The sequence below is a fragment of the Thalassophryne amazonica genome, chromosome 6 (genome assembly GCF_902500255.1).
Source record: "Thalassophryne amazonica chromosome 6, fThaAma1.1, whole genome shotgun sequence".
In the NCBI taxonomy this organism is placed as follows: domain Eukaryota; kingdom Metazoa; phylum Chordata; class Actinopteri; order Batrachoidiformes; family Batrachoididae; genus Thalassophryne; species Thalassophryne amazonica.
In genome coordinates, this window is record NC_047108.1 from 68196628 (window position 1) to 68220561 (window position 23934).

Here is a 23934-nt window from a genome sequence, read left to right on the forward strand (position 1 = left end):
TAACAACAACATGTAGCATAACAAAATGTGGATAAAGTGAAGCACTGTAAAATACTTGCTGTGTTGCATTATAAGTAGCAGCGGGTGGTTGTTAATCAGTTTCAGCTGCTTTGGTGTTAATGAAATTAACAACAGGTGCATTAGAGGGTAAACAATGAGGCGACCCCCAAAACAGGAAGGGCTTTACAGGTGGAGGCCATTGACATTTTTTCCCTCCTCATTTTTCTGACTGATTTTCACTAGTTTTGCATTTGACTAGGGTCAGTGTCAGTCCTAGAGTGATTTACTCCCCGGGCGAAACCCCCTGCGTGCGAACTCCCCCCGTGCGCACACTAACGTGGCCACCACCTCCGCCCCACCACCCATGAAACACGAACTTCGTCCAGAACACCCACAATCCCACAAAGTTAACTCACAACAGCTATTTCAAGAACAAATTTCCAGTTTTAATGACTACTGCAATAACAAACACAAAGAATGTGGCACAGTGTCCATGGACTTATCTGCAAATGATCATCTCAAAAGTTTGCAGGAGGGCATCATAATTGTTTGCCCAGTGCTCACTATCCGGGATGTGAAATTCATCGAGTAGGAGCATTTCTGGCAACCTTGAGCAGCCTGCAGACTCAAGAAAAGACATCCTCTTTGTGGATTTTGAGAAAATGTGGCAAAACCCAGAGAGTGATGCAAAAAAAATATTCTGCACTCATAAGCATTTAGCCCCCTGAGACAGAACCAGATTCAGTCTGTGTGCATAGCAATGCACAGACATTGCACGGGGGCTATTGCTTTAACTTTGGCCTGCAAACCATTGAGAGCTGAAGCCATGACAGCAGCCATGGCTTCTTCGTAAGGAAGACTATCAAATGGCTTCGCCAAAATCCGGTCCACAACATTCAAATTGTCTGCCATTATGTGCAGCTTGCTACCTAGCTAGCTCGCTAGCTGGGACTGGCGCGAGGCTAGTGTGAAGTTTGTCCGCCTGTGAATGCTTTGTGACGGTGGAGGAGCTCAGCAGCACCCGCTGCTCGGTAGGGACAGAAACTGCGATAGAAGAAAGAAAGAGTGATAGAAGTCAGTCTCCAAACACAAGCAGCTACAAAAAAAACCCCACCAGAAATAGAAGCTCGATTTGTCGCTAGTCGTTTTTAACAAAGAAAATGCCACTAAGAGGATTAGGAAAGTCTCCGGTTCAACTCAGAAAAGAATGAAAATGCTCCCACGGATGTTTACACCAAAGGATCGCTGATTCGCTCATTTCGCTGTCAATCAAAAAGGGATCCAGCCTCAGACAGATCATCCAATCATCATGCAGAAGCTGAGCATCCGGGCCAGCCCACTGCCCCATAGACCCCCAGACACGCTGAGCATCCGATGGGCGGGACAAAGCCCAGCATTTATCCAATGACTCGTCTCGTTTCGCTGCAGTCTTTGCTTCGCTACTGTTTATAGCACTGTGAAGCTGCGGGAATGAGTGAGAGGAAAGCCGCCATGGGACGGGAAGGTGGGGGCGCCGCTCTGTCGTAACGTAACGTAACCACGAACCCCACCGTCAGGACAACCCCCCCCAGCCCGTTTTTTTTTCCGCATGGTCATGCCCCCCCCCCGCGATGCCGCCCCGGGTGGCTGCCCGGTCGGCCCGCCTCCGGGACCGCCCCTGGTCAGTGTCACTACTGGTAGCATAGTGCGGTACCTGGACCCTACAAAGGTTGTACAGGTAGATCAACTCCACCAGGATGGCACATCAATACGTGGCATTATCAGGTTTGCTGTGTCTTCCAACACAGTCTCAAGAGCATGGAGGAGATTCCAACAGACAGACAGTTATGATAGGAGATCAGCACAGGGCTGTAGAAGGTCCTTAACCTATCAGCAAGACCAGTATCTGCTCCTTTGTGCAAGGAGAAAGATCATTCAGTATGACTGGTTTGGTGGTGGGTCAGTGATGGTCTGGGGAGGCATATCCCTGGAATGATGCACAGACCTCTACAGGACCCATGGTCAGACCCTACGTTGGTGCAGTGGGTCCTGGGTTCCTCTTGTTGCATGACAATGGCCAGCCTCATGTGGCAAAAGAATGCTTGCCGTTCCTGGAAGATGAAGGAAATTATGCCATTGACTGGCCCCCCATGCCTCGCCTGATCTAAATCCAAATAGAACACCTTTGGGACATTATGTTTCGGTCCTATCCAAAGCCACCAGGTTGCACCTCAGACTGTCCATGAGCTAAGTGATTCCCTGGTCCAGATCTGGGAGGAGATCCCCCAAGGACACCATGCATCACCTCATTAGGAGCATGCCACGACGTTCTTAGGCATGCATACAAGCACACAGGGACAATACAAAGTACTGAGCACCATTTTGGGTTGCTGCAATGAAATTTTGGCAAAATGGACAAGCCTGCCACACATTATTTTGCTTTGATTTTCAGGTGGTCTTTTCAAAGTGTCGCTTTAATTTTTTGAGCACACCATTTACACATCTGTAGCTGGTGAAATTAAACATTTGAATCACTTTAAAGGATAAAAATAAAAGCTGAATTACTCACCAGATTAATAATTCATTTTTCCTGAAGAAAACGAAGTGCTTGCAATACCTCGTTCCTAATTGGGGAAGGGGGGGGGGGGGGGTGGAATACAGAAATTACAATAACATGCATGTTTGGCAGCAATGAATGAACAGCGACAGCGATCGTACCACAGTGTTGAACGGCAGACTCTCGCTCCCTTTTCTCCATGGTTTTCCTGGCCTTCTCTCGACTACGGATCTTCTCCGGTGTCAGACCCAATAGCCTGCTCATCTCCTCCCTGAAGAAGCTGCGGTTCCCATAGTAAATAGGCCCGTTGTAAGTCAGGATCTTCACCCCTGGCACCTCATAGCACTGAAAGGAATACAAATGTTATCCCACTACATTCTGGGACCCTGATAAAATTGGCTGCACAGGTCTTTGTAATATGACAAGGCAATAAGATAATAAGATTTTTATGTCACTCACCTTGCTGTGGGTTTCCAGAGGTCTATAAATTTCTGTGTTGCTGGCCCGCCCAAGCACTGAGCAGCCAGCCCTGTTAAATCATGGGTCATCATTTTAATTAAAATAATGTGTTATAATGATAATAATAGTTACAATGCCCTCCAAAAGTATTGGAATGACAGGTGAATTGTTTTTCTTTTTGCTGTGCACTGAAGACCTTTGAGTTAGAGGTTCAAGCAATGGCCCTTCCCAATATCCACCCTCATGGACTCACATATACCTCTTCTAATTCTAATTAAGGATCACAGGAAAGCTGCACCCTATCCCAGTGGTCATTGGGCGAGACGCAGGGTACACCCTGGACAGGCCGACAGTCATATCTCAGGGCCGACACATATGGACAGAAAAACACATTCACACCTATGGTCAATTTAGTGTCACCAATTCACCTTACCTGTGAAAGTGTCAGTGGAAGTGGGAGGAAGAGATGGAGCATGTAGAGGAACACACACAAACATGGGAGAGCATGCAAACTCCACACAGAAAGGACCAGGGCAGAAGCAATCCCAGGACCTTCTTGCTGTGAGGCAACAGTCCTAACCACTAAGTGACTGTGCTGCCCATTACCAAAACAAAAATTACATTAATAAGAATAAAAGTTGTTGTAAAAACATGAAATCGAAGGAATTCAAGCATACTCTGTATTACACACATAGTTTATTCATCAATCAGTTGTTTAATTTTTTTGCTTGATGATGCTGTTTTTTGTTTTTTTCAAACAGAAAATCAGACAACTGGTCTCTTAGATGCCTTGGTCTAAAAAACAAACAAAACCTAAAATAAAAGGTGCCACACCAAATAAAAAAAAAACAAAAAAAAACTGGTGATGACTCAGACATCACTCACCCTCATCACTCATCTTCAACCGCTTATCCGGGATTGGGTCGCGGGGTCAACAGCTCTAGCTGGGGACCCCAGGGGCCACACTGACCACTTCTGACAGGGGGATCCCGAGGCGTTCCCAGGCCAGTGCAGAGATATAATCTCCCATCTCGTCCTGGGTCTTCCCCAGGGTCTCCTCCCAGATGAACGTGCCTGGAACACCTCCCTAGAGAGGCGCCCAGGGGGCATCCTTCCAGATGCCCGATCCACCTCAGCTGGCTCCTTTCAACATTAAGGAGCAGCGGCTCTACTCCGAGCTCCCCACGGATGACCGAGCTTCTCACTTTATCTCTAAGGGCGACACCAGCCACCCTCCTGAGGACGCCCATTTCGGCTGCTTGTACCCGCGATGTAGTTCTTTGGTCATGACTCCAATCTCATGACCATAGGTGAGAGTAGAAAGGAAGATTGGCCAGTAGATCGAGAGCTTTGCCTTTTGGCTCAGCTCCCTTGTCGTCACAACAGTACGGTAGAGGGAATGTAATACCACCCCTGCTGCGCTAATTCTCCGGTCAATCTCATGCTCCATTGTCCCGTCACCCGTGAACAAGACCCCGAGGTACTTGAACTCCTTCACCTGGGGCAAGACCGCATTCCCTACCCAAAGTAGGCATCCATCAGTTTCCTGCTGAGAACCATGGCCTCAGATTTAGAGGTGCTGATCCTCATCCCAGCCACGTTCACCAACTCGGCTGCGAAACTGATCCAGTAGTGTTGAAGATCACAAGCTGATGAAGCCAACAGGACGACAAAAAGCAGTGATGAGCATCCTGAGCCCACCATACTGGAAACCCTCCTCCCCCTGCTACACCTTATATCCTGTCCATGAATATCACAAACAGGATTGATGACAAGGCGCAGCCCTGGCGGAGGCCAACCCCCCACCGGGCATGAGTCCCGCCTTACTGCTGAGCACCCAAACACAGCTCTCGCTTTGTGAGTGGAGAGATTGAATGGCCCTGAGAAGGGACTCCCTTACTCCACACTCCTGCAGCACCTCCCACAGTGTCTCCGGGGGTACCCGATCATATGCCTTTCCAAGTCCACAAAACACATGTGGACTGGATGGGCATACTCCCAGGCACCCGCCAGGATCTTTGTGAGAGGTGAAGAGCTGGTCGGTTATTCCACGACCAGGACGGAACTTGCATTGTTCCTCTCCAGTCAGAGGTTCGACTACTGGACAAACCCTCCTTTCCAGCAACCTGGAGTAGGACTTACAGGGAGGCTGAGTAGTGTGATGCCCCTGTAGTTGGCACACACTCTCTGGTCCCCTTTTTTAAATATGGGGAGCACCACCCCAGTTTGCCACTCCTTAGGCACTGTCCCAGACCTCAACACAAGGTTGAAGAGACATCTCATCCAAGACAGTCCTTCCACACCCAGAGCGTTCAATATTTCTGGGCGGATCTCATCAACCTCAATCATCTACCTCAGTGACTTCTACCAGGGAAATTGATGAAAATCCTCCATCAGCTTCCAGCTCTGCCCTTCGTATAGAGGGCACTCCAGTCTGATTGATAAAAGTCAAAAGGAACAAGAATTCTGGCTATCACACATCTGTTAGTTTGTCTTTAAGAAGCTCTCCCTATTCTGCATTCTTTACCTGTATTAACTGCACCTATTTGAATGTGTTACTTGTGTAAAAGACACCTGTCCATGCACTCAGTCAATCACACTCCAACCTATCCACCATGGCCAAGAGAAAAGAGCTGTCTCAGGACACCAGGGTCAAAACTGTAGACCTGCACAAAGCTGGGATGCACTACAGGACAACAGGCAAGCAGCTTATCAACAAGGCAACAACTGTTGCTGTAAATATTAGAAAATGGAAGAAAGACAAGATGACTGTCAATCTTCCTCGGTCTGGGGCTCCGTGCAAGATCTCGCCTCGTGGGGTAAGGATGGTTCTGAGAAAGGCCAGAACTACACGGGAGGACCTGGTCAATGACCTGAAGAGAGCTAAGACCACAGTCAATCAATCAATCAATCAATCAATTAATTTTTTATATAGCGCCAAATCACAACAAACAGTTGCCCCAAGGCGCTTTATATTGTAAGGCAAGGCCATACAATAATTATGTAAAACCCCAACGGTCAAAACGACCCCCTGTGAGCAAGCACTTGGCTACAGTGGGAAGGAAAAACTCCCTTTTTACAGGAAGAAACCTCCAGCAGAACCAGGCTCAGGGAGGGGCAGTCTTCTGCTGGGACTGGTTGGGGCTGAGGGAGAGAACCAGGAAAAAGACATGCTGTGGAGGGGAGCAGAGATCGATCACTAATAATTAAATGCAGAGTGGTGCATACAGAGCAAAAAGAGAAAGAAACAGTGCATCATGGGACCCCCCAGCAGTCTACGTCTATAGCAGCATAACTAAGGGATGGTTCAGGGTCACCTGATCCAGCCCTAACTATAAGCTTTAGCAAAAAGGAAAGTTTTAAGCCTAATCTTAAAAGTAGAGAGGGTGTATGTCTCCCTGATCTGAATTGGGAGCTGGTTCCACAGGAGAGGAGCCTGAAAGCTGAAGGCTCTGCCTCCCATTCTACTCTTACAAACCCTAGGAACTACAAGTAAGCCTGCAGTCTGAGAGCGAAGCGCTCTATTGGGGTGATATGGTACTACGAGGTCCCTAAGATAAGATGGGACCTGATTATTCAAAACCTTATAAGTAAGAAGAAGAATTTTAAATTCTATTCTAGAATTAACAGGAAGGCCAATGAAGAGAGGCCAATATGGGTGAGATATGCTCTCTCCTTCTAGTCCCCGTCAGTACTCTAGCTGCAGCATTTTGAATTAACTGAAGGCTTTTTAGGGAACTTTTAGGACAACCTGATAATAATGAATTACAATAGTCCAGCCTAGAGGAAATAAATGCATGAATTAGTTTTTTCAGCATCACTCTGAGACAAGACCTTTCTGATTTTAGAGATATTGCGTAAATGCAAAAAAGCAGTCCTACATATTTGTTTAATATGCGCTTTGAATGACATATCCTGATCAAAAATGACTCCAAGATTTCTCACAGTATTACTAGAGGTCAGGGTAATGCCATCCAGAGTAAGGATCTGGTTAGACACCATGTTTCTAAGATTTGTGGGGCCAAGTACAATAACTTCAGTTTTATCTGAGTTTAAAAGCAGGAAATTAGAGGTCATCCATGTCTTTATGTCTGTAAGACAATCCTGCAGTTTAGCTAATTGGTGTGTGTCCTCTGGCTTCATGGATAGATAAAGCTGGGTATCATCTGCGTAACAATGAAAATTAAGCAATACCGTCTAATAATACTACCTAAGGGAAGCATGTATAAAGTGAATAAAATTGGTCCTAGCACAGAACCTTGTGGAACTCCATAATTAACTTTAGTCTGTGAAGAAGATTCCCCATTTACATGAACAAATTGTAATCTATTAGACAAATATGATTCAAACCACCGCAGCGCAGTGCCTTTAATACCTATGGCATGCTCTAATCTCTGTAATAAAATTTTATGGTCAACAGTATCAAAGCAGCACTGAGGTCTAACAGAACAAGCACAGAGATGAGTCCACTGTCCGAGGCCATAAGAAGATCATTTGTAACCTTCACTAATGCTGTTTCTGTACTATGATGAATTCTAAAACCTGACTGAAACTCTTCAAATAGACCATTCCTCTGCAGATGATCAGTTAGCTGTTTTACAACTACCCTTTCAAGAATTTTTGAGAGAAAAGGAAGGTTGGAGATTGGCCTATAATTAGCTAAGATAGCTGGGTCAAGTGATGGCTTTTTAAGTAATGGTTTAATTACTGCCACCTTAAAAGCCTGTGGTACATAGCCAACTAACAAAGATAGATTGATCATATTTAAGATCGAAGCATTAAATAATGGTAGGGCTTCCTTGAGCAGCCTGGTAGGAATGGGGTCTAATAAACATGTTGATGGTTTGGATGAAGTAACTAATGAAAATAACTCAGACAGAACAATCGGAGAGAAAGAGTCTAACCAAATACCGGCATCACTGAAAGCAGCCAAAGATAACGATACGTCTTTGGGATGGTTATGAGTAATTTTTCTCTAATAGTTAAAATTTTGTTAGCAAAGAAAGTCATGAAGTCATTACTAGTTAAAGTTAATGGAATACTCAGCTCAATAGAGCTCTGACTCTTTGTCAGCCTGGCTACAGTGCTGAAAAGAAACCTGGGGTTGTTCTTATTTTCTTCAATTAGTGATGAGTAGAAAGATGTCCTAGCTTTACGGAGGGCTTTTTTTATAGAGCAACAGACTCTTTTTCCAGGCTAAGTGAAGATCTTCTAAATTAGTGAGACGCCATTTCCTCTCCAACTTACGGGTTATCTGCTTTAAGCTACGAGTTTGTGAGTTATACCCACGGAGTCAGACACTTCTGATTTAAAGCTCTCTTTTCAGAGAGCTACAGCATCCAAAGTTGTCTTCAATGAGGATGTAAAACTATTGACGAGATACTCTATCTCCCTTACAGAGTTTAGGTAGCTACTCTGCACTGTGTTGGTATATGGCATTAGAGAACATAAAGAAGGAATCATATCCTTAACCTAGTTACAGCGCTTTCTGAAAGACTTCTAGTGTAATGAAACTTATTCCCCACTGCTGGGTAGTCCATCAGAGTAATGTAAATGTTATTAAGAAATGATCAGACAGAAGGGAATTTTCAGGGAATACTGTTAAGTCTTCTATTTCCATACCATAAGTCAGAACAAGATCTAAGATATGATTAAAGTGGTGGGTGGACTCATTTACTTTTTGAGCAAAGCCAATAGAGTCTAATAAACAGATTAAATGCAGTGTTGAGGCTGTCATTCTCAGCATCTGTGTGGATGTTAAATCGCCCACTATAATTATCTTATCTGAGCTAAGCACTAAGTCAGACAAAAGGTCTGAAAATTCACAGAGAAACTCACAGTAACGACCAGGTGGATGATAGATAATAACAAATAAACTGGTTTTTGGGACTTCCAATTTGGATGGACAAGACTAAGAGACAAGCTTTCAATGAATTAAAGCTCTGTCTGGGTTTTTTGATTAATTAATAAGCTGGAATGGAAGATTGCTGCTAATCCTCCGCCTCGGCCCGTGCTACGAGCATTCTGACAGTTAGTGTGACTCGGGGGTGTTGACTCATTTAAACTAACATATTCATCCTGCTGTAACCAGGTTCTGTAAGGCAGAATAAATCAATATGTTGATCAATTATTATATCATTTACTAACAGGGACTTAGAAGAGAGAGACCTAATGTTTAACAGACCACATTTAACTGTTTTAGTCTGTGGTGCAGTTGAAGGTGCTATATTATTTTTTCTTTTTGAATTTTTATGCTTAAATAGATTTTTGCTGGTTATTGGTAGTCTGGGAGCAGGCACCGTCTCTACGGGGATGGGGTAATGAGGGGATGGCAGGGGGAGAGAAGCTGCAGAGAGGTGTGTAAGACTACAACTCTGCTTCCTGGTCCCAACCCTGGATAGTCACGGTTTGGAGGATTTAAGAAAATTGGCCAGATTTCTAGAAATGAGAGCTGCTCCATCCAAAGTGGGATGGATGCCGTCTCTCCTAACAAGACCAGGTTTTCCCCAGAAGCTTTGCCAATTATCTATGAAGCCCACCTCATTTTTTGGACACCACTCAGACAGCCAGCAATTCAAGGAGAACATGCGGCTAAACATGTCACTCCCGGTCCGATTGGGGAGGGGCCCAGAGAAAACTACAGAGTCCGACATTGTTTTTGCAAAGTTACACACCGATTTAATGTTAATTTTAGTGACCTCCGATTGGCATAACCGGGTGTCATTACTGCCGACGTGAATTACAATCTTACCAAATTTACGCTTAGCCTTAGCCAGCAGTTTCAAATTTCCTTCAATGTTGCCTGCTCTGGCCCCCGGAAGACAATTGACTATGGTTGCTGGTGTCGCTAACTTCACATTTCTCAAAACAGAGTCGCCAATAACCAGAGTTTGATCCTCGGCGGGTGTGTCGTCTAGTGGGGAAAAACGGTTAGAGATGTGAACGGGTTGGCTTCTGTTTAGGGCTACGCTTCCTCCTCACAGTCACCCAGTCGGCCTGCTTTCCCGGCAGTGTAGTTACAAAGAATACATTAGTAACACACAATGCCGTCATGGTTTAAAATCCTGCAGAGCACACAAGGTCCCTCTGCTCAAGCCAGCACGTGTCCAGGCCTGTTTGAAGTTCTCCAGTGACCATCTGGATGAGACAGAGGATGCATGGTCGAAGGTCAAGTGGTCAGATGAGACCAAAATAAAGCTTTTGGGTATTAACTCCACTCACTGTGTTTGGAGGATGAAAACAACAAAAAAACACCATCCCAACCGTAAAGCATGGGGGTGGAAACATCATTTTTGGGGGTGCTTTTCTGCAAAGGGGACAGGACGACTGCACTGTATTAAAAGTCGGATGAATGGGGTCATGTATTGCGAGATTTTGGCAAACAACCTCCTTCCCTCAGTAAGAGCACTGAAGATGGGTCGTGGCTGGGACTTCCAGCATGACAATGACCTGACACAGACAGCCAGGGCAACTAAGGAGTGGCTCCGTAAGAAGCATTTTAAGGTCCTGGAGTGGGCTAGCCAGTCTCCAGACCTGAACTCAATAGAAAATCTTTGGAGGGACCTGAAACTTGAAACCTGAAAGATCTGGAGAAGATCTGTAAGAAAGAATCAAAATCCTTGCTGCAGTGTCCAAACTTGGTCAAGAACTACAGGAAATGTTTGACCTCTGTAATTGCAAACAAAAGATGTATGTATTATATATATATATATATATATATATATATATATATATATATATATATATATATACACACACACACTTCTATTGTTATTTGCATTATTAGGATCCTAGTGTCTTACATACAATTTGCACATATTCAATGAAGCCCCTCTATCAATCAATCAACCAGTCACAAACAATATTTTACTTATGTTTTAATGGCATTTGCAGGAGTGCGTGCGTGTGTGCATACATGAGCTTTGACAAGAATGGAAGTTAGCTTTGAGTTCACAGAAACGATCGTGCCCACTGAGAAATGTCCCACGAAATGTCTTGTGAATCACTCTAGAGGTTTTATCATGTTACAAATACAGCATGTTTAGTTTTAGAAGTGTTTAATTCTCTCTAGCATATACATAATATATGACAGAAGTTATATTTACACACAAACAAACAGACTTTGTAGCTAGCTAGACCAGCCTGTGATGTCACCACGCTAATGTCCGCCAAATGTCTTGTAAATCACTTCAGAGGTGTTTTTTTTTTCATCCTGCAACTCCAGCCTTGGTACCCCTGAGCATTCTGGGTAATGTTGTTCAGTACCCTTTCTCAGCACATAACAACACAGAAAACATCAAGCATATTTAACTGTGTTTTGTGCTTGTTTCTTTGAGAATAAATGTCTTCATGTGCAACAGGTTGACTCAAAACAGAAGCACATAGAGTCTGTATGGGACATTACGGATGTGTGCAAAGGATGCACACTGCTTGAACATGCTCATACATTGGCTATTACGACAAACAAACATGAAAACAATGTTGTGTTTCAAATATTAAATTCTTGTTACATCTACTGTATTTTTGCAAATTGGTGAATAATTATGGTGCATGTGAATCAGGCCTTTAATGTTCTTATTTTATGTTTATCTCTTTAAATATGATTGCTCATCCAAACATTGTGTGGTGTTATACAAAACGTGCCATATTCTATGCTGTTTATATCTAGATGTAAATATCAGGAAATAAAAACTGATATTCTGAATTTTTAAAACCTGAAACCCAAATATCTTCATTGTACTGCCAAAAAATAAATAAATAAATAAATAAAAATGAATTGACCTTGCCTTTCCAATACTTTTAGAGGATTTTGCTGTTTTCATTAAAGTTTTAATCGAGTTTGTCCTTGCAGAAATTTGTTTGTACAAAAGATCACTACTTCATTAATATTTGTGGGATGCCTTACACTTGTGTTATAGCTTTCAGATTTGTGTGACAAAATAAATATTTGGAAAAACCAGCAGAGTATTTTAGTATACAGCATGGTAAAGGTACCTTTGTGTGCGGCAGATGACAGTCATCATCGAGAATACCACCCCGATGGCTAAGCCAAGGTCCACATTGAGTACAACTACAGACAGCCAGGTTACCACCCAAACCATCTGCACACAATGACTAAAGTTATGGTCATGTCACGACATAACCATTAACACTGCCAATAGAAATTATGCTCAAGTTTTGGCAAGTAATCAGAAAGTACAATAAAGGTGATTTAACTGATGTGCAAATTCTGCCCTCCAGGGCCATATCTTTTCATCTACAAGAATCATTCATAGTTTCCATCCAAAGCCAGTAGTGGGCACAGCTAACCAGAAAGTTAGCTTTGATAAATGCTAATCTGCTAACTGAAAAGTTAACTTTTAGAACGCTAAACCATAAACCAGTAAAAAAAATTTAGAGGAACTTACAGCTAACCTCTAACTTTTAGGAGTGACTCCAGTACACTGGCAGCTACTGACAAGCCAGTTTTAAGTTTAAGCACCAACGACGCTTCTGAATAAAATCAAAGGTGATCACAAACCCAACACAAACAATGAGTCGGAGCTTCTGTCTTTGTGCGCCTTGCCCACTGCTTTAAGGAAGTGTCATTTACTTTCAACATAGAACAGCACAGACATGTGACAGAAGACACAAAAACCAAAGCAGTTTTGACTAATGGTTTTGATTTATAAACAAAACTAATTCCGGACAGTTCATTGACATTAACGTCAACTCTGTCATTTTTACAAAGTGAAAATATTGCATGTATGTTTTAGTTTTAAAGTAATGCGCTAATTCTGAAGGTTTGAGCATTAACACACAGATGCTAAAAGGCATTATGGAAAAATGAGCCTCCTCTGATCAGTGGTTGGTTGGCTGTTTTTTTTTAAACTCACATTGTAAAAATAACAGAATTGACATTAATGTCCATACACTGTTCGGAATTAGTTTTGTTTATAAATCTAAACCATAAGTGAAAACTATTTTGCTGTTGATGTCTCCTGCCACACGTCTTGGGTACTGTATGTTGAATGTAAATGGATTTTTTTTCCTGCAGTCTGACAGCCAGGCTCCTTCCGTTGGGGTAGAGTTGAGCTCAGCTCCACACAGCTGCCTGACTGCTGCAAAACACATAACAGACAGGAACTACCATGTATAATTTTAACCTCTTAACGCCTGAATTTATATAGCTGTATATAAAAAAATGTTTTGTGTTTTTGCCTTTAAGTAGATGGTAAATAATGCTGAGATTATTAATTTCACTTTTGCACAAAAAATAAATAGTAATTTTGGTATTATGGTAATAATTTATGTTATAATGTTATAATAATAATAATGGTATGTTGCAAAATTGCGACAACAGGCATACTGGTCAATTTGGTATGTTGCATATTTGAGTCAAATACTGTAGCACATATGCGACAACAGGCATTAAGGGGTTAAGGTTATGTTTTTGACCATTCGGCTTTACTAAGTATGCCAGCAAAAAATGTTAACGGACTAAAATTTAGCAGAACTAAATTTAGCGGAAGGTAATTGGTCTGCTGATGGGTTTGGAAGTTAGCTGAAAAGCTAATCCACTAACAGAAAAGTTAGCTTTGCTAATTACCGGTTAGCGGAACTGTGCCCACCACTGTCCAAAGCACATTAGGGGGGGGATTCTGGTTTCACGAGAATGTAACGATAAATGTAACTGTCTTACTAGACATCAAGATGTGCAACAACACCATGCTTTGATACATACAAAAACACATTACCAACACTAATCACGCACTCCAACCTCAACAGAAAAAGAAAACTCACACAATCCACCCGTGTCACGACACTCAGACAGAACACACAGCAGGGCATGTACTATTGTGTTAGACTCTCTTTCTGAATAATTCACTGAACTGCATTTTAAAGTACCCAATGACTTGTGATTTTATTTTTGTCTTCTTTTTGTGCCATTTTTAATGTTGTTTTGTCTTCTTCATGAGTGATTGGGGCAAATATGATTAAGATATAATGTAAAATATACATTAAATGGGGTTTTCAATGTCAAATTTAAATGGCCACAAAATCTGTCATGTGGATCAGATCCGGATCAAACTTTGATAAAGGATACCATCCTACATAACACTTTCACATATGAAAGAAATTTGATCTTGTTCCACAGAGTTGTGAATTTCTGAAAATTCATTCAATGTTAAAGATAGGGATTTTTCCAAATTTCCAAGATTTTTCCTGACTTTGACCTTTGACCTATGAGCTTGAAAACTGAATCAGTTCTTGCCAATCAGGATATGAATCTTCAGTAAAAATTTCATAACAATATATGAAAAAGTGTGGGCTCCAGGTTGTTCACAAAGAAACAGAGGCAAAATGATAAAATATAAAATACTTGTTGTAAGCACTGTATATGCCATATACTACATCAAACAATGGGCTTACGAAGTCAATCTTGCTGATTCTCCACAATTCAGGTAAGTCCTGGAACTGTAGGAACATCTGCCTGAGGCTGGTGACGTTGATGCATGCCAGTACTGCCTGAGAGACAAGAAACAAGGATATGAATGTGCTCTCTCTCTCTCTTTCTTTCTCTCTCTCTCTCTCTCTTTCTCTCTCTCACACACGCTTACTCATAAACACAGAAAAACAAACAAGCACACCTTGGGCAAGAAGTTGAAGAGCGGTCCAATCAGCAACAGAACAATCAGAACAACCAGACTTGTGAACAGACCAGAGAGCTGGAAGAAGACACATCACACAGAAATACACCCCTTAGTGTAAAAACAGCCTCAATGTCGCTTCCCTGTAATTTTAATCAGCGGGATTTTGACGTTAACTGTACATTCTACAAGGAGCCAGTGCAATGTGAGAAATGTGAAAAATTGAGGTTTTATAAGGGAATAAAAATAGGTTTTTGAATGATGAATGTTCATAAATTTTTTGTTGGAGCTACAGTCTCATCGTCACCCATTTGAACTTGATTGAGGCACTGACATGATAAACATTTCCTGTAGGCTTGGTGACAGTAGGCCTCTCCATTCAAGAGCAATTGCGCTAACAAGACAATTGTTGACGTCGCCCAATGCCCAGCCGTGTGGGTGATGACAATACCCCTTTAGCTGATTTCAGCTGAGGGGTAAAACCCCAAGGTTAATGCTAAATCAACAGTGAACATCTAATTGCCTCATCTGTACATAACTGGAGTTAGTTATGAGTAATGAAATGTACTTTTCACAATGGAAAAAATGACCTGGTTGTGTTTAGGAAGAATTTGTTTTTGAATTACTCATGGACGTTGCACAGAGAATAACCTCTGTTTTACAGGAATACCTCATTCACACTCACAGTTTCAGAGGGTTCTGCAGATAGTAGTGGTAATGAGGACAAAATACAGTAAGTACTATTATTTCACCTTTACTTTCCCACTTTATTAGTCTGGTCCATGATTTCAACCCTGCAAATGTCCAAACCAAAGCAAACAACTCTTCTAACTTAAACTTAGTTGTACTCCTGTAAATGTACTGCAGACTTTTGAAAATGACTGTCAGCTAACATACACAGATATTGTAGCAGATAAATGCATACATCATAAAAAATCTTTCATTTTGTGATACAAGCACCAAATTTGGCACAATGGAACTTTTTGGTGTACTTTTTGCAAAAAAAAAAAAAAAAAAAAGCCATTAACCACTTCAGTTTTAAAGATGGTAGTGCCAATTTTTTTTATCAAACTAGTTCCCCAAAATATGTATTTTCATCACATAGTCTCACAATCTTGGTTTATTTCAATGTTTTACCTGTTAAATATTGTGTATATTGTGACTGGGGGATTTGAAATTACCTTCAGGCAATATTTTCATGCTTTTACATGGATAGTATACATTTTTAATAAGTGTACTTACAGTACATTAGGGTGACCAAACATCCTGTTTTCCCAGGACATGTCCTGGTTTCTCTGAGAAGCCTATCTGAATTTGTGTCTTTGGTTATAGATAGTATTTTACAATATAACAATTTTCTATCCATACAGAGGAAGCATACTTTAAATGTACTGAAATTATAAGGCATCTCTGAGTAAACTTCGAGTATATCATTGCCAGGCTAAGAGTGCTGGTTTTTCGGTAGTCAAAATAAAGTCACCCTAACTTATGTGCTGTAGATTGTGTATGCTGCGGAAAGTGTGATAGTGTTTGGAGTATAAGACTTTAGTAGTAGAGGTAGTATTTTTGCTTTTAATGTCAGCTATGTCCTTTGGATGAACACTAGTCCTCTCACTGCTTATCTAACTCTTACCTATGGGTAGCACAAAGATTCCCTGTGATGGAGTTTGCTTTGCTCCCATATCAGTGCATGTAGACTGGAAACTTCCAGAATGGACTGTAGAACAGACGAAACAATGACTTCAACATTATACCCCCCAAAAATTAAAAAATTCTTGTGGCTAATGGCTTTTTTGAAGAAAAGGGCTTCTCAGAAGTATGTATACCAAATTTGATGTTTGTATCAACTGAACAAGATACTTCACGTATAGTACCTGTGTGTATGCTCCAGCACTTTCCAATATGTTTGTGGTGGCTAGAGTGGCTGAGCTCGGGAAGCAGGTGAAAAAAGAAGACACTGTGTTGGAGATACCATGAGCCAGCAGCTCCTGCAACCAAACATGTGGTTTAAGAAAAAAAGAACAGAAAATCAAACATGAACATTTCAGTATGTAGCTGTAACTTTACCTGGTTAGGATGTATGGAATAACCATATTTGTCAGCATAGATCATTGCAAGTGAGACTGACACGGCGTAGCCAACAAATGTGATGGCTACCGTGTCTCCTGCAATTTCTGAAAAAGTGTGCAAGGCAGGCATCCGTGGACTCGGGAATCTGAGCTCAGGATAATTACAAATCAAATTACTGTAACTCATGCTGCAGGCAATCATTAGTAGAGTGAGTTTTTAGAATCCATGAAGTCTTACCCTGCTGGGATCTGTCCAACTATCTCAATATCATAAGCAGAATCGAGTGAAGAGGCATAGGTCACTCCTGTAGCTATGATCACCTGAAGAACGAAGAATCAAACACATTTATACTCTTTGTAAAACTTTACAGAAATCCATTCTCAGCTTTCAGTTGGCTGCAAGAAGACTGACCGTGAGGATCTCCACAGGAATTGGTGTACGCAGGCGCTGCCTGTAACGGGTATTGACCTCCTTAACCGGCACCAGGACAGCCAGACATAACAAGGAGATCAGCAGCTCAGCCGTATTGGTGTGATGAAGATTCTCCATCACTGACGCCAGCGTCTGAACATACAAATCTGTGACCACCAGCCCACCTGGACACTGTCATTTGACGCTCTTAAAAACACGGCCTACCTTGAAAAGGGAGAAAGTCCCAGTGTGGCGAGGAATCCGCAGCCCCAGCATGCTCTGCAGCTGCGAGACAGTCACATGGAAAGCAGCAGCACTGGTGAAAGCCTTAACAATCGGCTCCGAGAGGTAGGTGGAGAGGAAGCCCAGCTGAAGACCAAACATGCAGAGCTGGTGCATGAGAGAGATACAAATCATGATTTGCCTGTGTTTAGAAAATGCATGTCAAAGCTTTAATTATCCCAAATGACAGTTTTTAATATGTGCAGGCTTTACCATGATAATTCCTGACAGCAGGGCAACAGCAGAGGCCACTCCAATCCTCTGGACCTCAAAGTCGGCTGCTTCAGAAGAACTCGAGTTCATCTCCAGGGGAGTTGGAACCAGTTGCTCCACCACAGAACCAGTCATCAGACTCACCACAGCAAATGTACCTGATGAAAAAAATATATGTAAGTTCATTGACTTTGGGAAACTTTTAAATGCATCTTGATATTCAAATCAAGACACAACCAAGGAGTATTACCATTATACCTGTACGGACAGTCTCACAACATGAACCAGTTTCCATACCTAGGTAATCAGGTGCCATCAAACTCTTACATCAATGACAAAATGCAACACTAACTCCAGTGTGCAGGAACTGCCTGCAGCCAGCTTCGCACTCATGTTTTCAACAACAGAGACCTTCAGCACAAGATAAAAATCCTCACCTAAAAAAACATCACCATGCCAACCCTGGTGTACAGATCTGATACCAGTAAAACCTAATGTCACCACCTGAACACCCTCAAGGGGCCCCACCAATACTGTGTAAGGAGTATCCTCCGCGTCAGGTGAGAATAAGTATTAATATTACCGTCCTGGCTGAGGTCAAGCTCCAGAGCATCGAATGGGTCATCAAGAGCCAGCTCGGGTGGGTGGGTCACATCTTTAGGATGGATGACAGCTGACCTCTCAAGCACATCTCCTACTGCCAGTTGAGCAAAGAAAAATGGTCCACAAGAATGCAGAAAAAAACACTACAAGGACCTCCTTAAGCACAACCTCAAGAGCTGCTCCATTCACTGGAAGACCTGGGAAGAACATGCAAGCCCACTGGCAAGCAATTATCCACCCAGGAATGGAAGTCATTGGAAAAATGTGGATGAACAACACAGAGGAGAAGAGGACAAAGAGGAAGGAGACAGGGCAAGATTCTGGCCAGCAGAAGCTTCCTGCAACAACCAAGTATACTGTCTTAAACACTGCACTTGATGCACACTGTCAGAAACAGTACGCATCAAGACTGAGCCTGTTCAGTCATCTCCAGTTCCACCATCCAGTCCAGCAATTGACCAAGAGACCATCTTCTGCGCTACTGAGGGATTGGCACAATGACTTGTTGTAGGTCACTTTTTGGTGTTTTGGTTTCTTGCCCATGCTAGTCTATCTTTACATTATCTGATTAGTTTTCCCTGTTGTTATTGTTATGGGTCATGTTCTGATTTAGTCACTACATTATTGGTTGGTTCTCACTGCGGTATTGTATCACTTCCTGTTCCGGAGCACAGCGGTGTTTTGCTGTATCTGTTAGCTGTTTAATCTGTGCAGTTAGATTGATCTAATTATCTAGATAACGATTTGTTTCCCCAGTGTAGTCTTAACATGCCTTAACTAAAGCACTCCCTCTGCTGAATCACCTCTAAATTATTTACACATTATTCACTTTGCGTGTTTTTAGGAATCCGCTAGCTTAGCGCAGCTACTAGCTCTTAGCCGATTTAGCATGGCGGCTTCTCCTGTCTCTCCCGCACTTTTCTGCTCTGGGTGTGAAATGTTTAGTTATTCCTCGGCCTCCTTTAGCAGTAATGGTACTTGTAATAAGTGTAGCTTATTCGTAGCTTTGGAGGCCAGGCTGGGCGAATTGGAGACTCGGCTCCGCACCGTGAAAAATTCTACAGCTAGCCAGGCCCCTGTAGTCGGTGCGGACCAAGGTAGCTTAGCCGCCGTTAGTTCCCCTCTGGCAGATCCCGAGCAGCCGGGAAAGCAGGCCGACTGGGTGACTGTGAGGAGGAAGCGTAGTTCTAAACAGAAGCCCCGTGTACACCGCCAACCCGTTCACATTTCTAACCGTTTTTCCCCACTCGGCGACACACCCGCCGAGGATCAAACTCTGGTTATTGGCGACTCTGTTTTGAGAAATGTGAAGTTAGCGACACCAGCAACCATAGTCAATTGTCTTCCGGGGGCCAGAGCAGGCGACATTGAAGGAAATATGAAACTGCTGGCTAAGGCTAAGCGTAAATTTGGTAAGATTGTAATTCACGTCGGCAGTAATGACACCCGGTTACGCCAATCGGAGGTCACTAAAATTAACATTGAATCGGTGTGTAACTTTGCAAAAACAATGTCGGACTCTGTAGTTTTCTCTGGGCCCCTCCCCAATCGGACTGGGAGTGACATGTTTAGCCGCATGTTCTCCTTGAATTGCTGGCTGTCTGAGTGGTGTCCAAAAAATGAGGTGGGCTTCGTAGATAATTGGCAAAGCTTCTGGGGAAAACCTGGTCTTGTTAGGAGAGACGGCATCCATCCCACTTTGGATGGAGCAGCTCTCATTTCTAGAAATGTGGCCAATTTTCTTAAATCCTCCAAACCGTGACTATCCAGGGCTGGGACCAGGAAGCAGAGTTGTAGTCTTACACACCTCTCTGCAGCTTCTCTCCCCTGCCATCCCCTCATTACCCCATCCCCATAGAGACGGTGCCTGCTCCCAGACCACCAATAACCAGTAAAAATCTATTTAAGCATAAAAATTCAAAAAGAAAAAATAATATAGCACCTTCAACTGCACCACAGACTAAAACAGTTAAATGTGGTCTATTAAACATTAGGTCTCTCTCTTCTAAGTCCCTGTTGGTAAATGATATAATAATTGATCAACATATTGATTTATTCTGCCTTACAGAAACCTGGTTACAGCAGGATGAATATGTTAGTTTAAATTAGTCAACACCCCCAAGTCACACTAACTGTCAGAATGCTCGTAGCACGGGCCGAGGCGGAGGATTAGCAGCAATCTTCCATTCCAGCTTATTAATTAATCAAAAACCCAGACAGAGCTTTAATTCATTTGAAAGCTTGACTCTTAGTCTTGTCCATCCAAATTGGAAGTCCCAAAAACCAGTTTATTTGTTATTATCTATCGTCCACCTGGTCGTTACTGTGAGTTTCTCTGTGAATTTTCAGACCTTTTGTCTGACTTAGTGCTTAGCTCAGATAAGATAATTATAGTGGCCGATTTTAACATCCACACAGATGCTGAGAATGACAGCCTCAACACTGCATTTAATCTATTATTAGACTCTATTGGCTTTGCTCAAAATGTAAATGAGTCCACCCACCACTTTAATCATATCTTAGATCTTGTTCTGACTTATGGTATGGAAATAGAAGACTTAACAGTATTCCCTGAAAACTCCCTTCTGTCTGATCATTTCTTAATAACATTTACATTTACTCTGATGGACTACCCAGCAGTGGGGAATAAGTTTCATTACACTAGAAGTCTTTCAGAAAGCGCTGTAACTAGGTTTAAGGATATGATTCCTTCTTTATGTTCTCTAATGCAATATACCAACACAGTGCAGAGTAGCTACCTAAACTCTGTAAGTGAGATAGAGTATCTCGTCAATAGTTTTACATCCTCATTGAAGACAACTTTGGATGCTGTAGCTCCTTTTTCAGAGGAGCTACAGGAGAGGAAATGGCGTCTCACTAATTTAGAAGATCTTCATTTAGCCTGGAAAAAGAGTCTGTTGCTCTATAAGAAAGCCCTCCGTAAAGCTAGGACATCTTTCTACTCATTACTAATTGAAGAAAAGAACAACCCCAGGTTTCTTTTCAGCACTGTAGCCAGGCTGACAAAGAGTCAGAGCTCTATTGAGCTGAGTATTCCATTAACTTTAACTAGTAATGACTTCATGACTTTCTTTGCTAACAAAATTTTAACTATTAGAGAAAAAATTACTCATAACCATCCCAAAGACGTATCGTTATCTTTGGCTGCTTTCAGTGATGCCGGTATTTGGTTAGACTCTTTCTCTCAGATTGTTCTGTCTGAGTTATTTTCATTAGTTACTTCATCCAAACCATCAACATGTCTATTAGACCCCATTCCTACCAGGCTGCTCAAGGAAGCCCTACCATTATTTAATTCTTCGATCTTAAATATGATCAATCTATCTTTATTAGTTGGCTATGTACCACAGGCTTTTAAGGTGGCAGTAATTAAACCATTACTTAAAAAGCCATCACTTGACCCAGCTATCTTAGCTAATTATAGGCCAATCTCCAACCTTCCTTTTCTCTCAAAAATTCTTGAAAGGGTAGTTGTAAAACAGCTAACTGATCATCTGCAGAGGAATGGTCTATTGAAGAGTTTCAGTCAGGTTTTAGAATTCATCATAGTACAGAAACAGCATTAGTGAAGGTTACAAATGATCTTCTTATGGCCTCAGACAGTGGACTCATCTCTGTGCTTGTTCTGTTAGACCTCAGTGCTGCTTTTGATACTGTTGACCATAAAATTTTATTACAGAGATTAGAGCATGCCATAGGTATTAAAGGCACTGCGCTGCGGTGGTTTGAATCATATTTCTCTAATAGATTACAATTTGTTCATGTAAATGGGGAATCTTCTTCACAGACTAAGGTTAATTATGGAGTTCCACAAGGTTCTGTGCTAGGACCAATTTTATTCACTTTATACATGCTTCCCTTAGGCAGTATTATTAGACAGTATTGCTTAAATTTTCATTGTTACGCAGATGATACCCAGCTTTATCTATCCATGAAGCCAGAGGACACACACCAATTAGCTAAACTGCAGGATTGTCTTACAGACATAAAGACATGGATGACCTCTAATTTCCTGCTTTTAAACTCAGATAAAACTGAAGTTATTGTACTTGGCCCCACAAATCTTAGAAACATGGTGTCTAACCAGATCCTTACTCTGGATGGCATTACCCTGACCTCTAGTAATACTGTGAGAAATCTTGGAGTCATTTTTGATCAGGATATGTCATTCAAAGCGCATATTAAACAAATATGTAGGACTGCTTTTTTGCATTTACGCAATATCTCTAAAATTAGAAAGGTCTTGTCTCAGAGTGATGCTGAAAAACTAATTCATGCATTTATTTCCTCTAGGCTGGACTATTGTAATTCATTATTATCAGGTTGTCCTAAAAGTTCCCTGAAAAGCCTTCAGTTAATTCAAAATGCTGCAGCTAGAGTACTAACGGGGACTAGAAGGAGAGAGCATATCTCACCCATATTGGCCTCTCTTCATTGGCTTCCTGTTAATTCTAGAATAGAATTTAAAATTCTTCTTCTTACTTATAAGGTTTTGAATAATCAGGTCCCATCTTATCTTAGGGACCTCGTAGTACCATATCACCCCAATAGAGCGCTTCGCTCTCAGACTGCAGGCTTACTTGTAGTTCCTAGGGTTTGTAAGAGTAGAATGGGAGGCAGAGCCTTCAGCTTTCAGGCTCCTCTCCTGTGGAACCAGCTCCCAATTCAGATCAGGGAGACAGACACCCTCTCTACTTTTAAGATTAGGCTTAAAACTTTCCTTTTTGCTAAAGCTTATAGTTAGGGCTGTAGCCAAGTGCTTGCTCACAGGGGGTCGTTTTGACCGTTGGGGTTTTACATAATTATTGTATGGCCTTGCCTTACAATATAAAGCGCCTTGGGGCAACTGTTTGTTGTGATTTGGCGCTATATAAAAAAAAAAATTGATTGATTGATTGATTATGCTGCCTCTGCTGTTATTCTCTCTGTGTTGTTTTTTTGTTGTTGTTGTTGTTCTCTGGTTAATTCTCCCTCATGGTTCATAGTCTGTCTTACTGTCATTTCTGTTTCATTTGTCTCTGGTATGTCACTAGTTCTGTTTCATTATTCATTGGCCTGGTCTCTCTCTCTCTCTCTCTCTCTCTCTCTCACTCACTCACTCACTCACTCTTTCTCTCTGTCCCTCTGGTGTCTGGCTCCCTCTTGTGTCCTTTTCTATACCAGCCCTCTGGTATTATCTGTCTGACTTGTCATCATCTCCCATGTCCAATCAGAGATTCCATATTTGATCCCAACTGCCAATCTTCTGTCACTAGTGTCTCCCTCTGCTGCAGTATTGGCTGGAATATAAAGCATTTTCCATGCATTTCCAGTGCCATTTGCCATATTCTTAGTTACTGTTATAGTGTTTTTTTCCAGTTGCTGTTTTTGATTCCACATTATGCAGACCTTTGTTGCCATTCTAGCCTCGTGTCTTTTGCCTGAAGTTTTGGGCTCTGTGTGTAAGAATCTCTCATTACTAAACTGATTCTGTATTTTGGATACCAGCAGTTCTGCTGCCCAACCTCGTGAGAGACTGTCAGACGTGGGACAAAGTCACCATCAAGTCATGAATCAGCAAGTCACAAGTCAAGTATCAAGTCATAATGACCAACAATTGTTTGCAAGCTGACTTGAGACTTGACTTGGGACTGGCAGAATGATGACTTGAGAATTACTTTACAGTGACTTCGTCCCACCTCGTGACAGACTGTAGTTATTGGGAACTCT

General features: G+C 42.1%; 1 protein-coding gene across 1 annotated transcript in view; it reads right to left on the reverse strand.

Moving 5' to 3' along the window:
- slc26a10 (solute carrier family 26 member 10) overlaps window positions 1-23934 on the reverse strand; it is a 30627-nt gene that overhangs the window by 2067 nt on the left and 4626 nt on the right. Inside the window, exons 3-14 of the mRNA XM_034172400.1 lie at window positions 17602-17759; window positions 17332-17496; window positions 17107-17259; window positions 16933-17015; window positions 16693-16840; window positions 16500-16613; window positions 14626-14703; window positions 14408-14503; window positions 11990-12096; window positions 2996-3065; window positions 2698-2881; window positions 2549-2603 (exon numbers count right to left, since the gene is read on the reverse strand). Coding sequence (XP_034028291.1) covers window positions 2549-2603; window positions 2698-2881; window positions 2996-3065; window positions 11990-12096; window positions 14408-14503; window positions 14626-14703; window positions 16500-16613; window positions 16693-16840; window positions 16933-17015; window positions 17107-17259; window positions 17332-17496; window positions 17602-17759 — 1411 coding nt within the window. The remainder of the gene's footprint in view (window positions 1-2548; window positions 2604-2697; window positions 2882-2995; window positions 3066-11989; window positions 12097-14407; window positions 14504-14625; window positions 14704-16499; window positions 16614-16692; window positions 16841-16932; window positions 17016-17106; window positions 17260-17331; window positions 17497-17601; window positions 17760-23934) is intronic.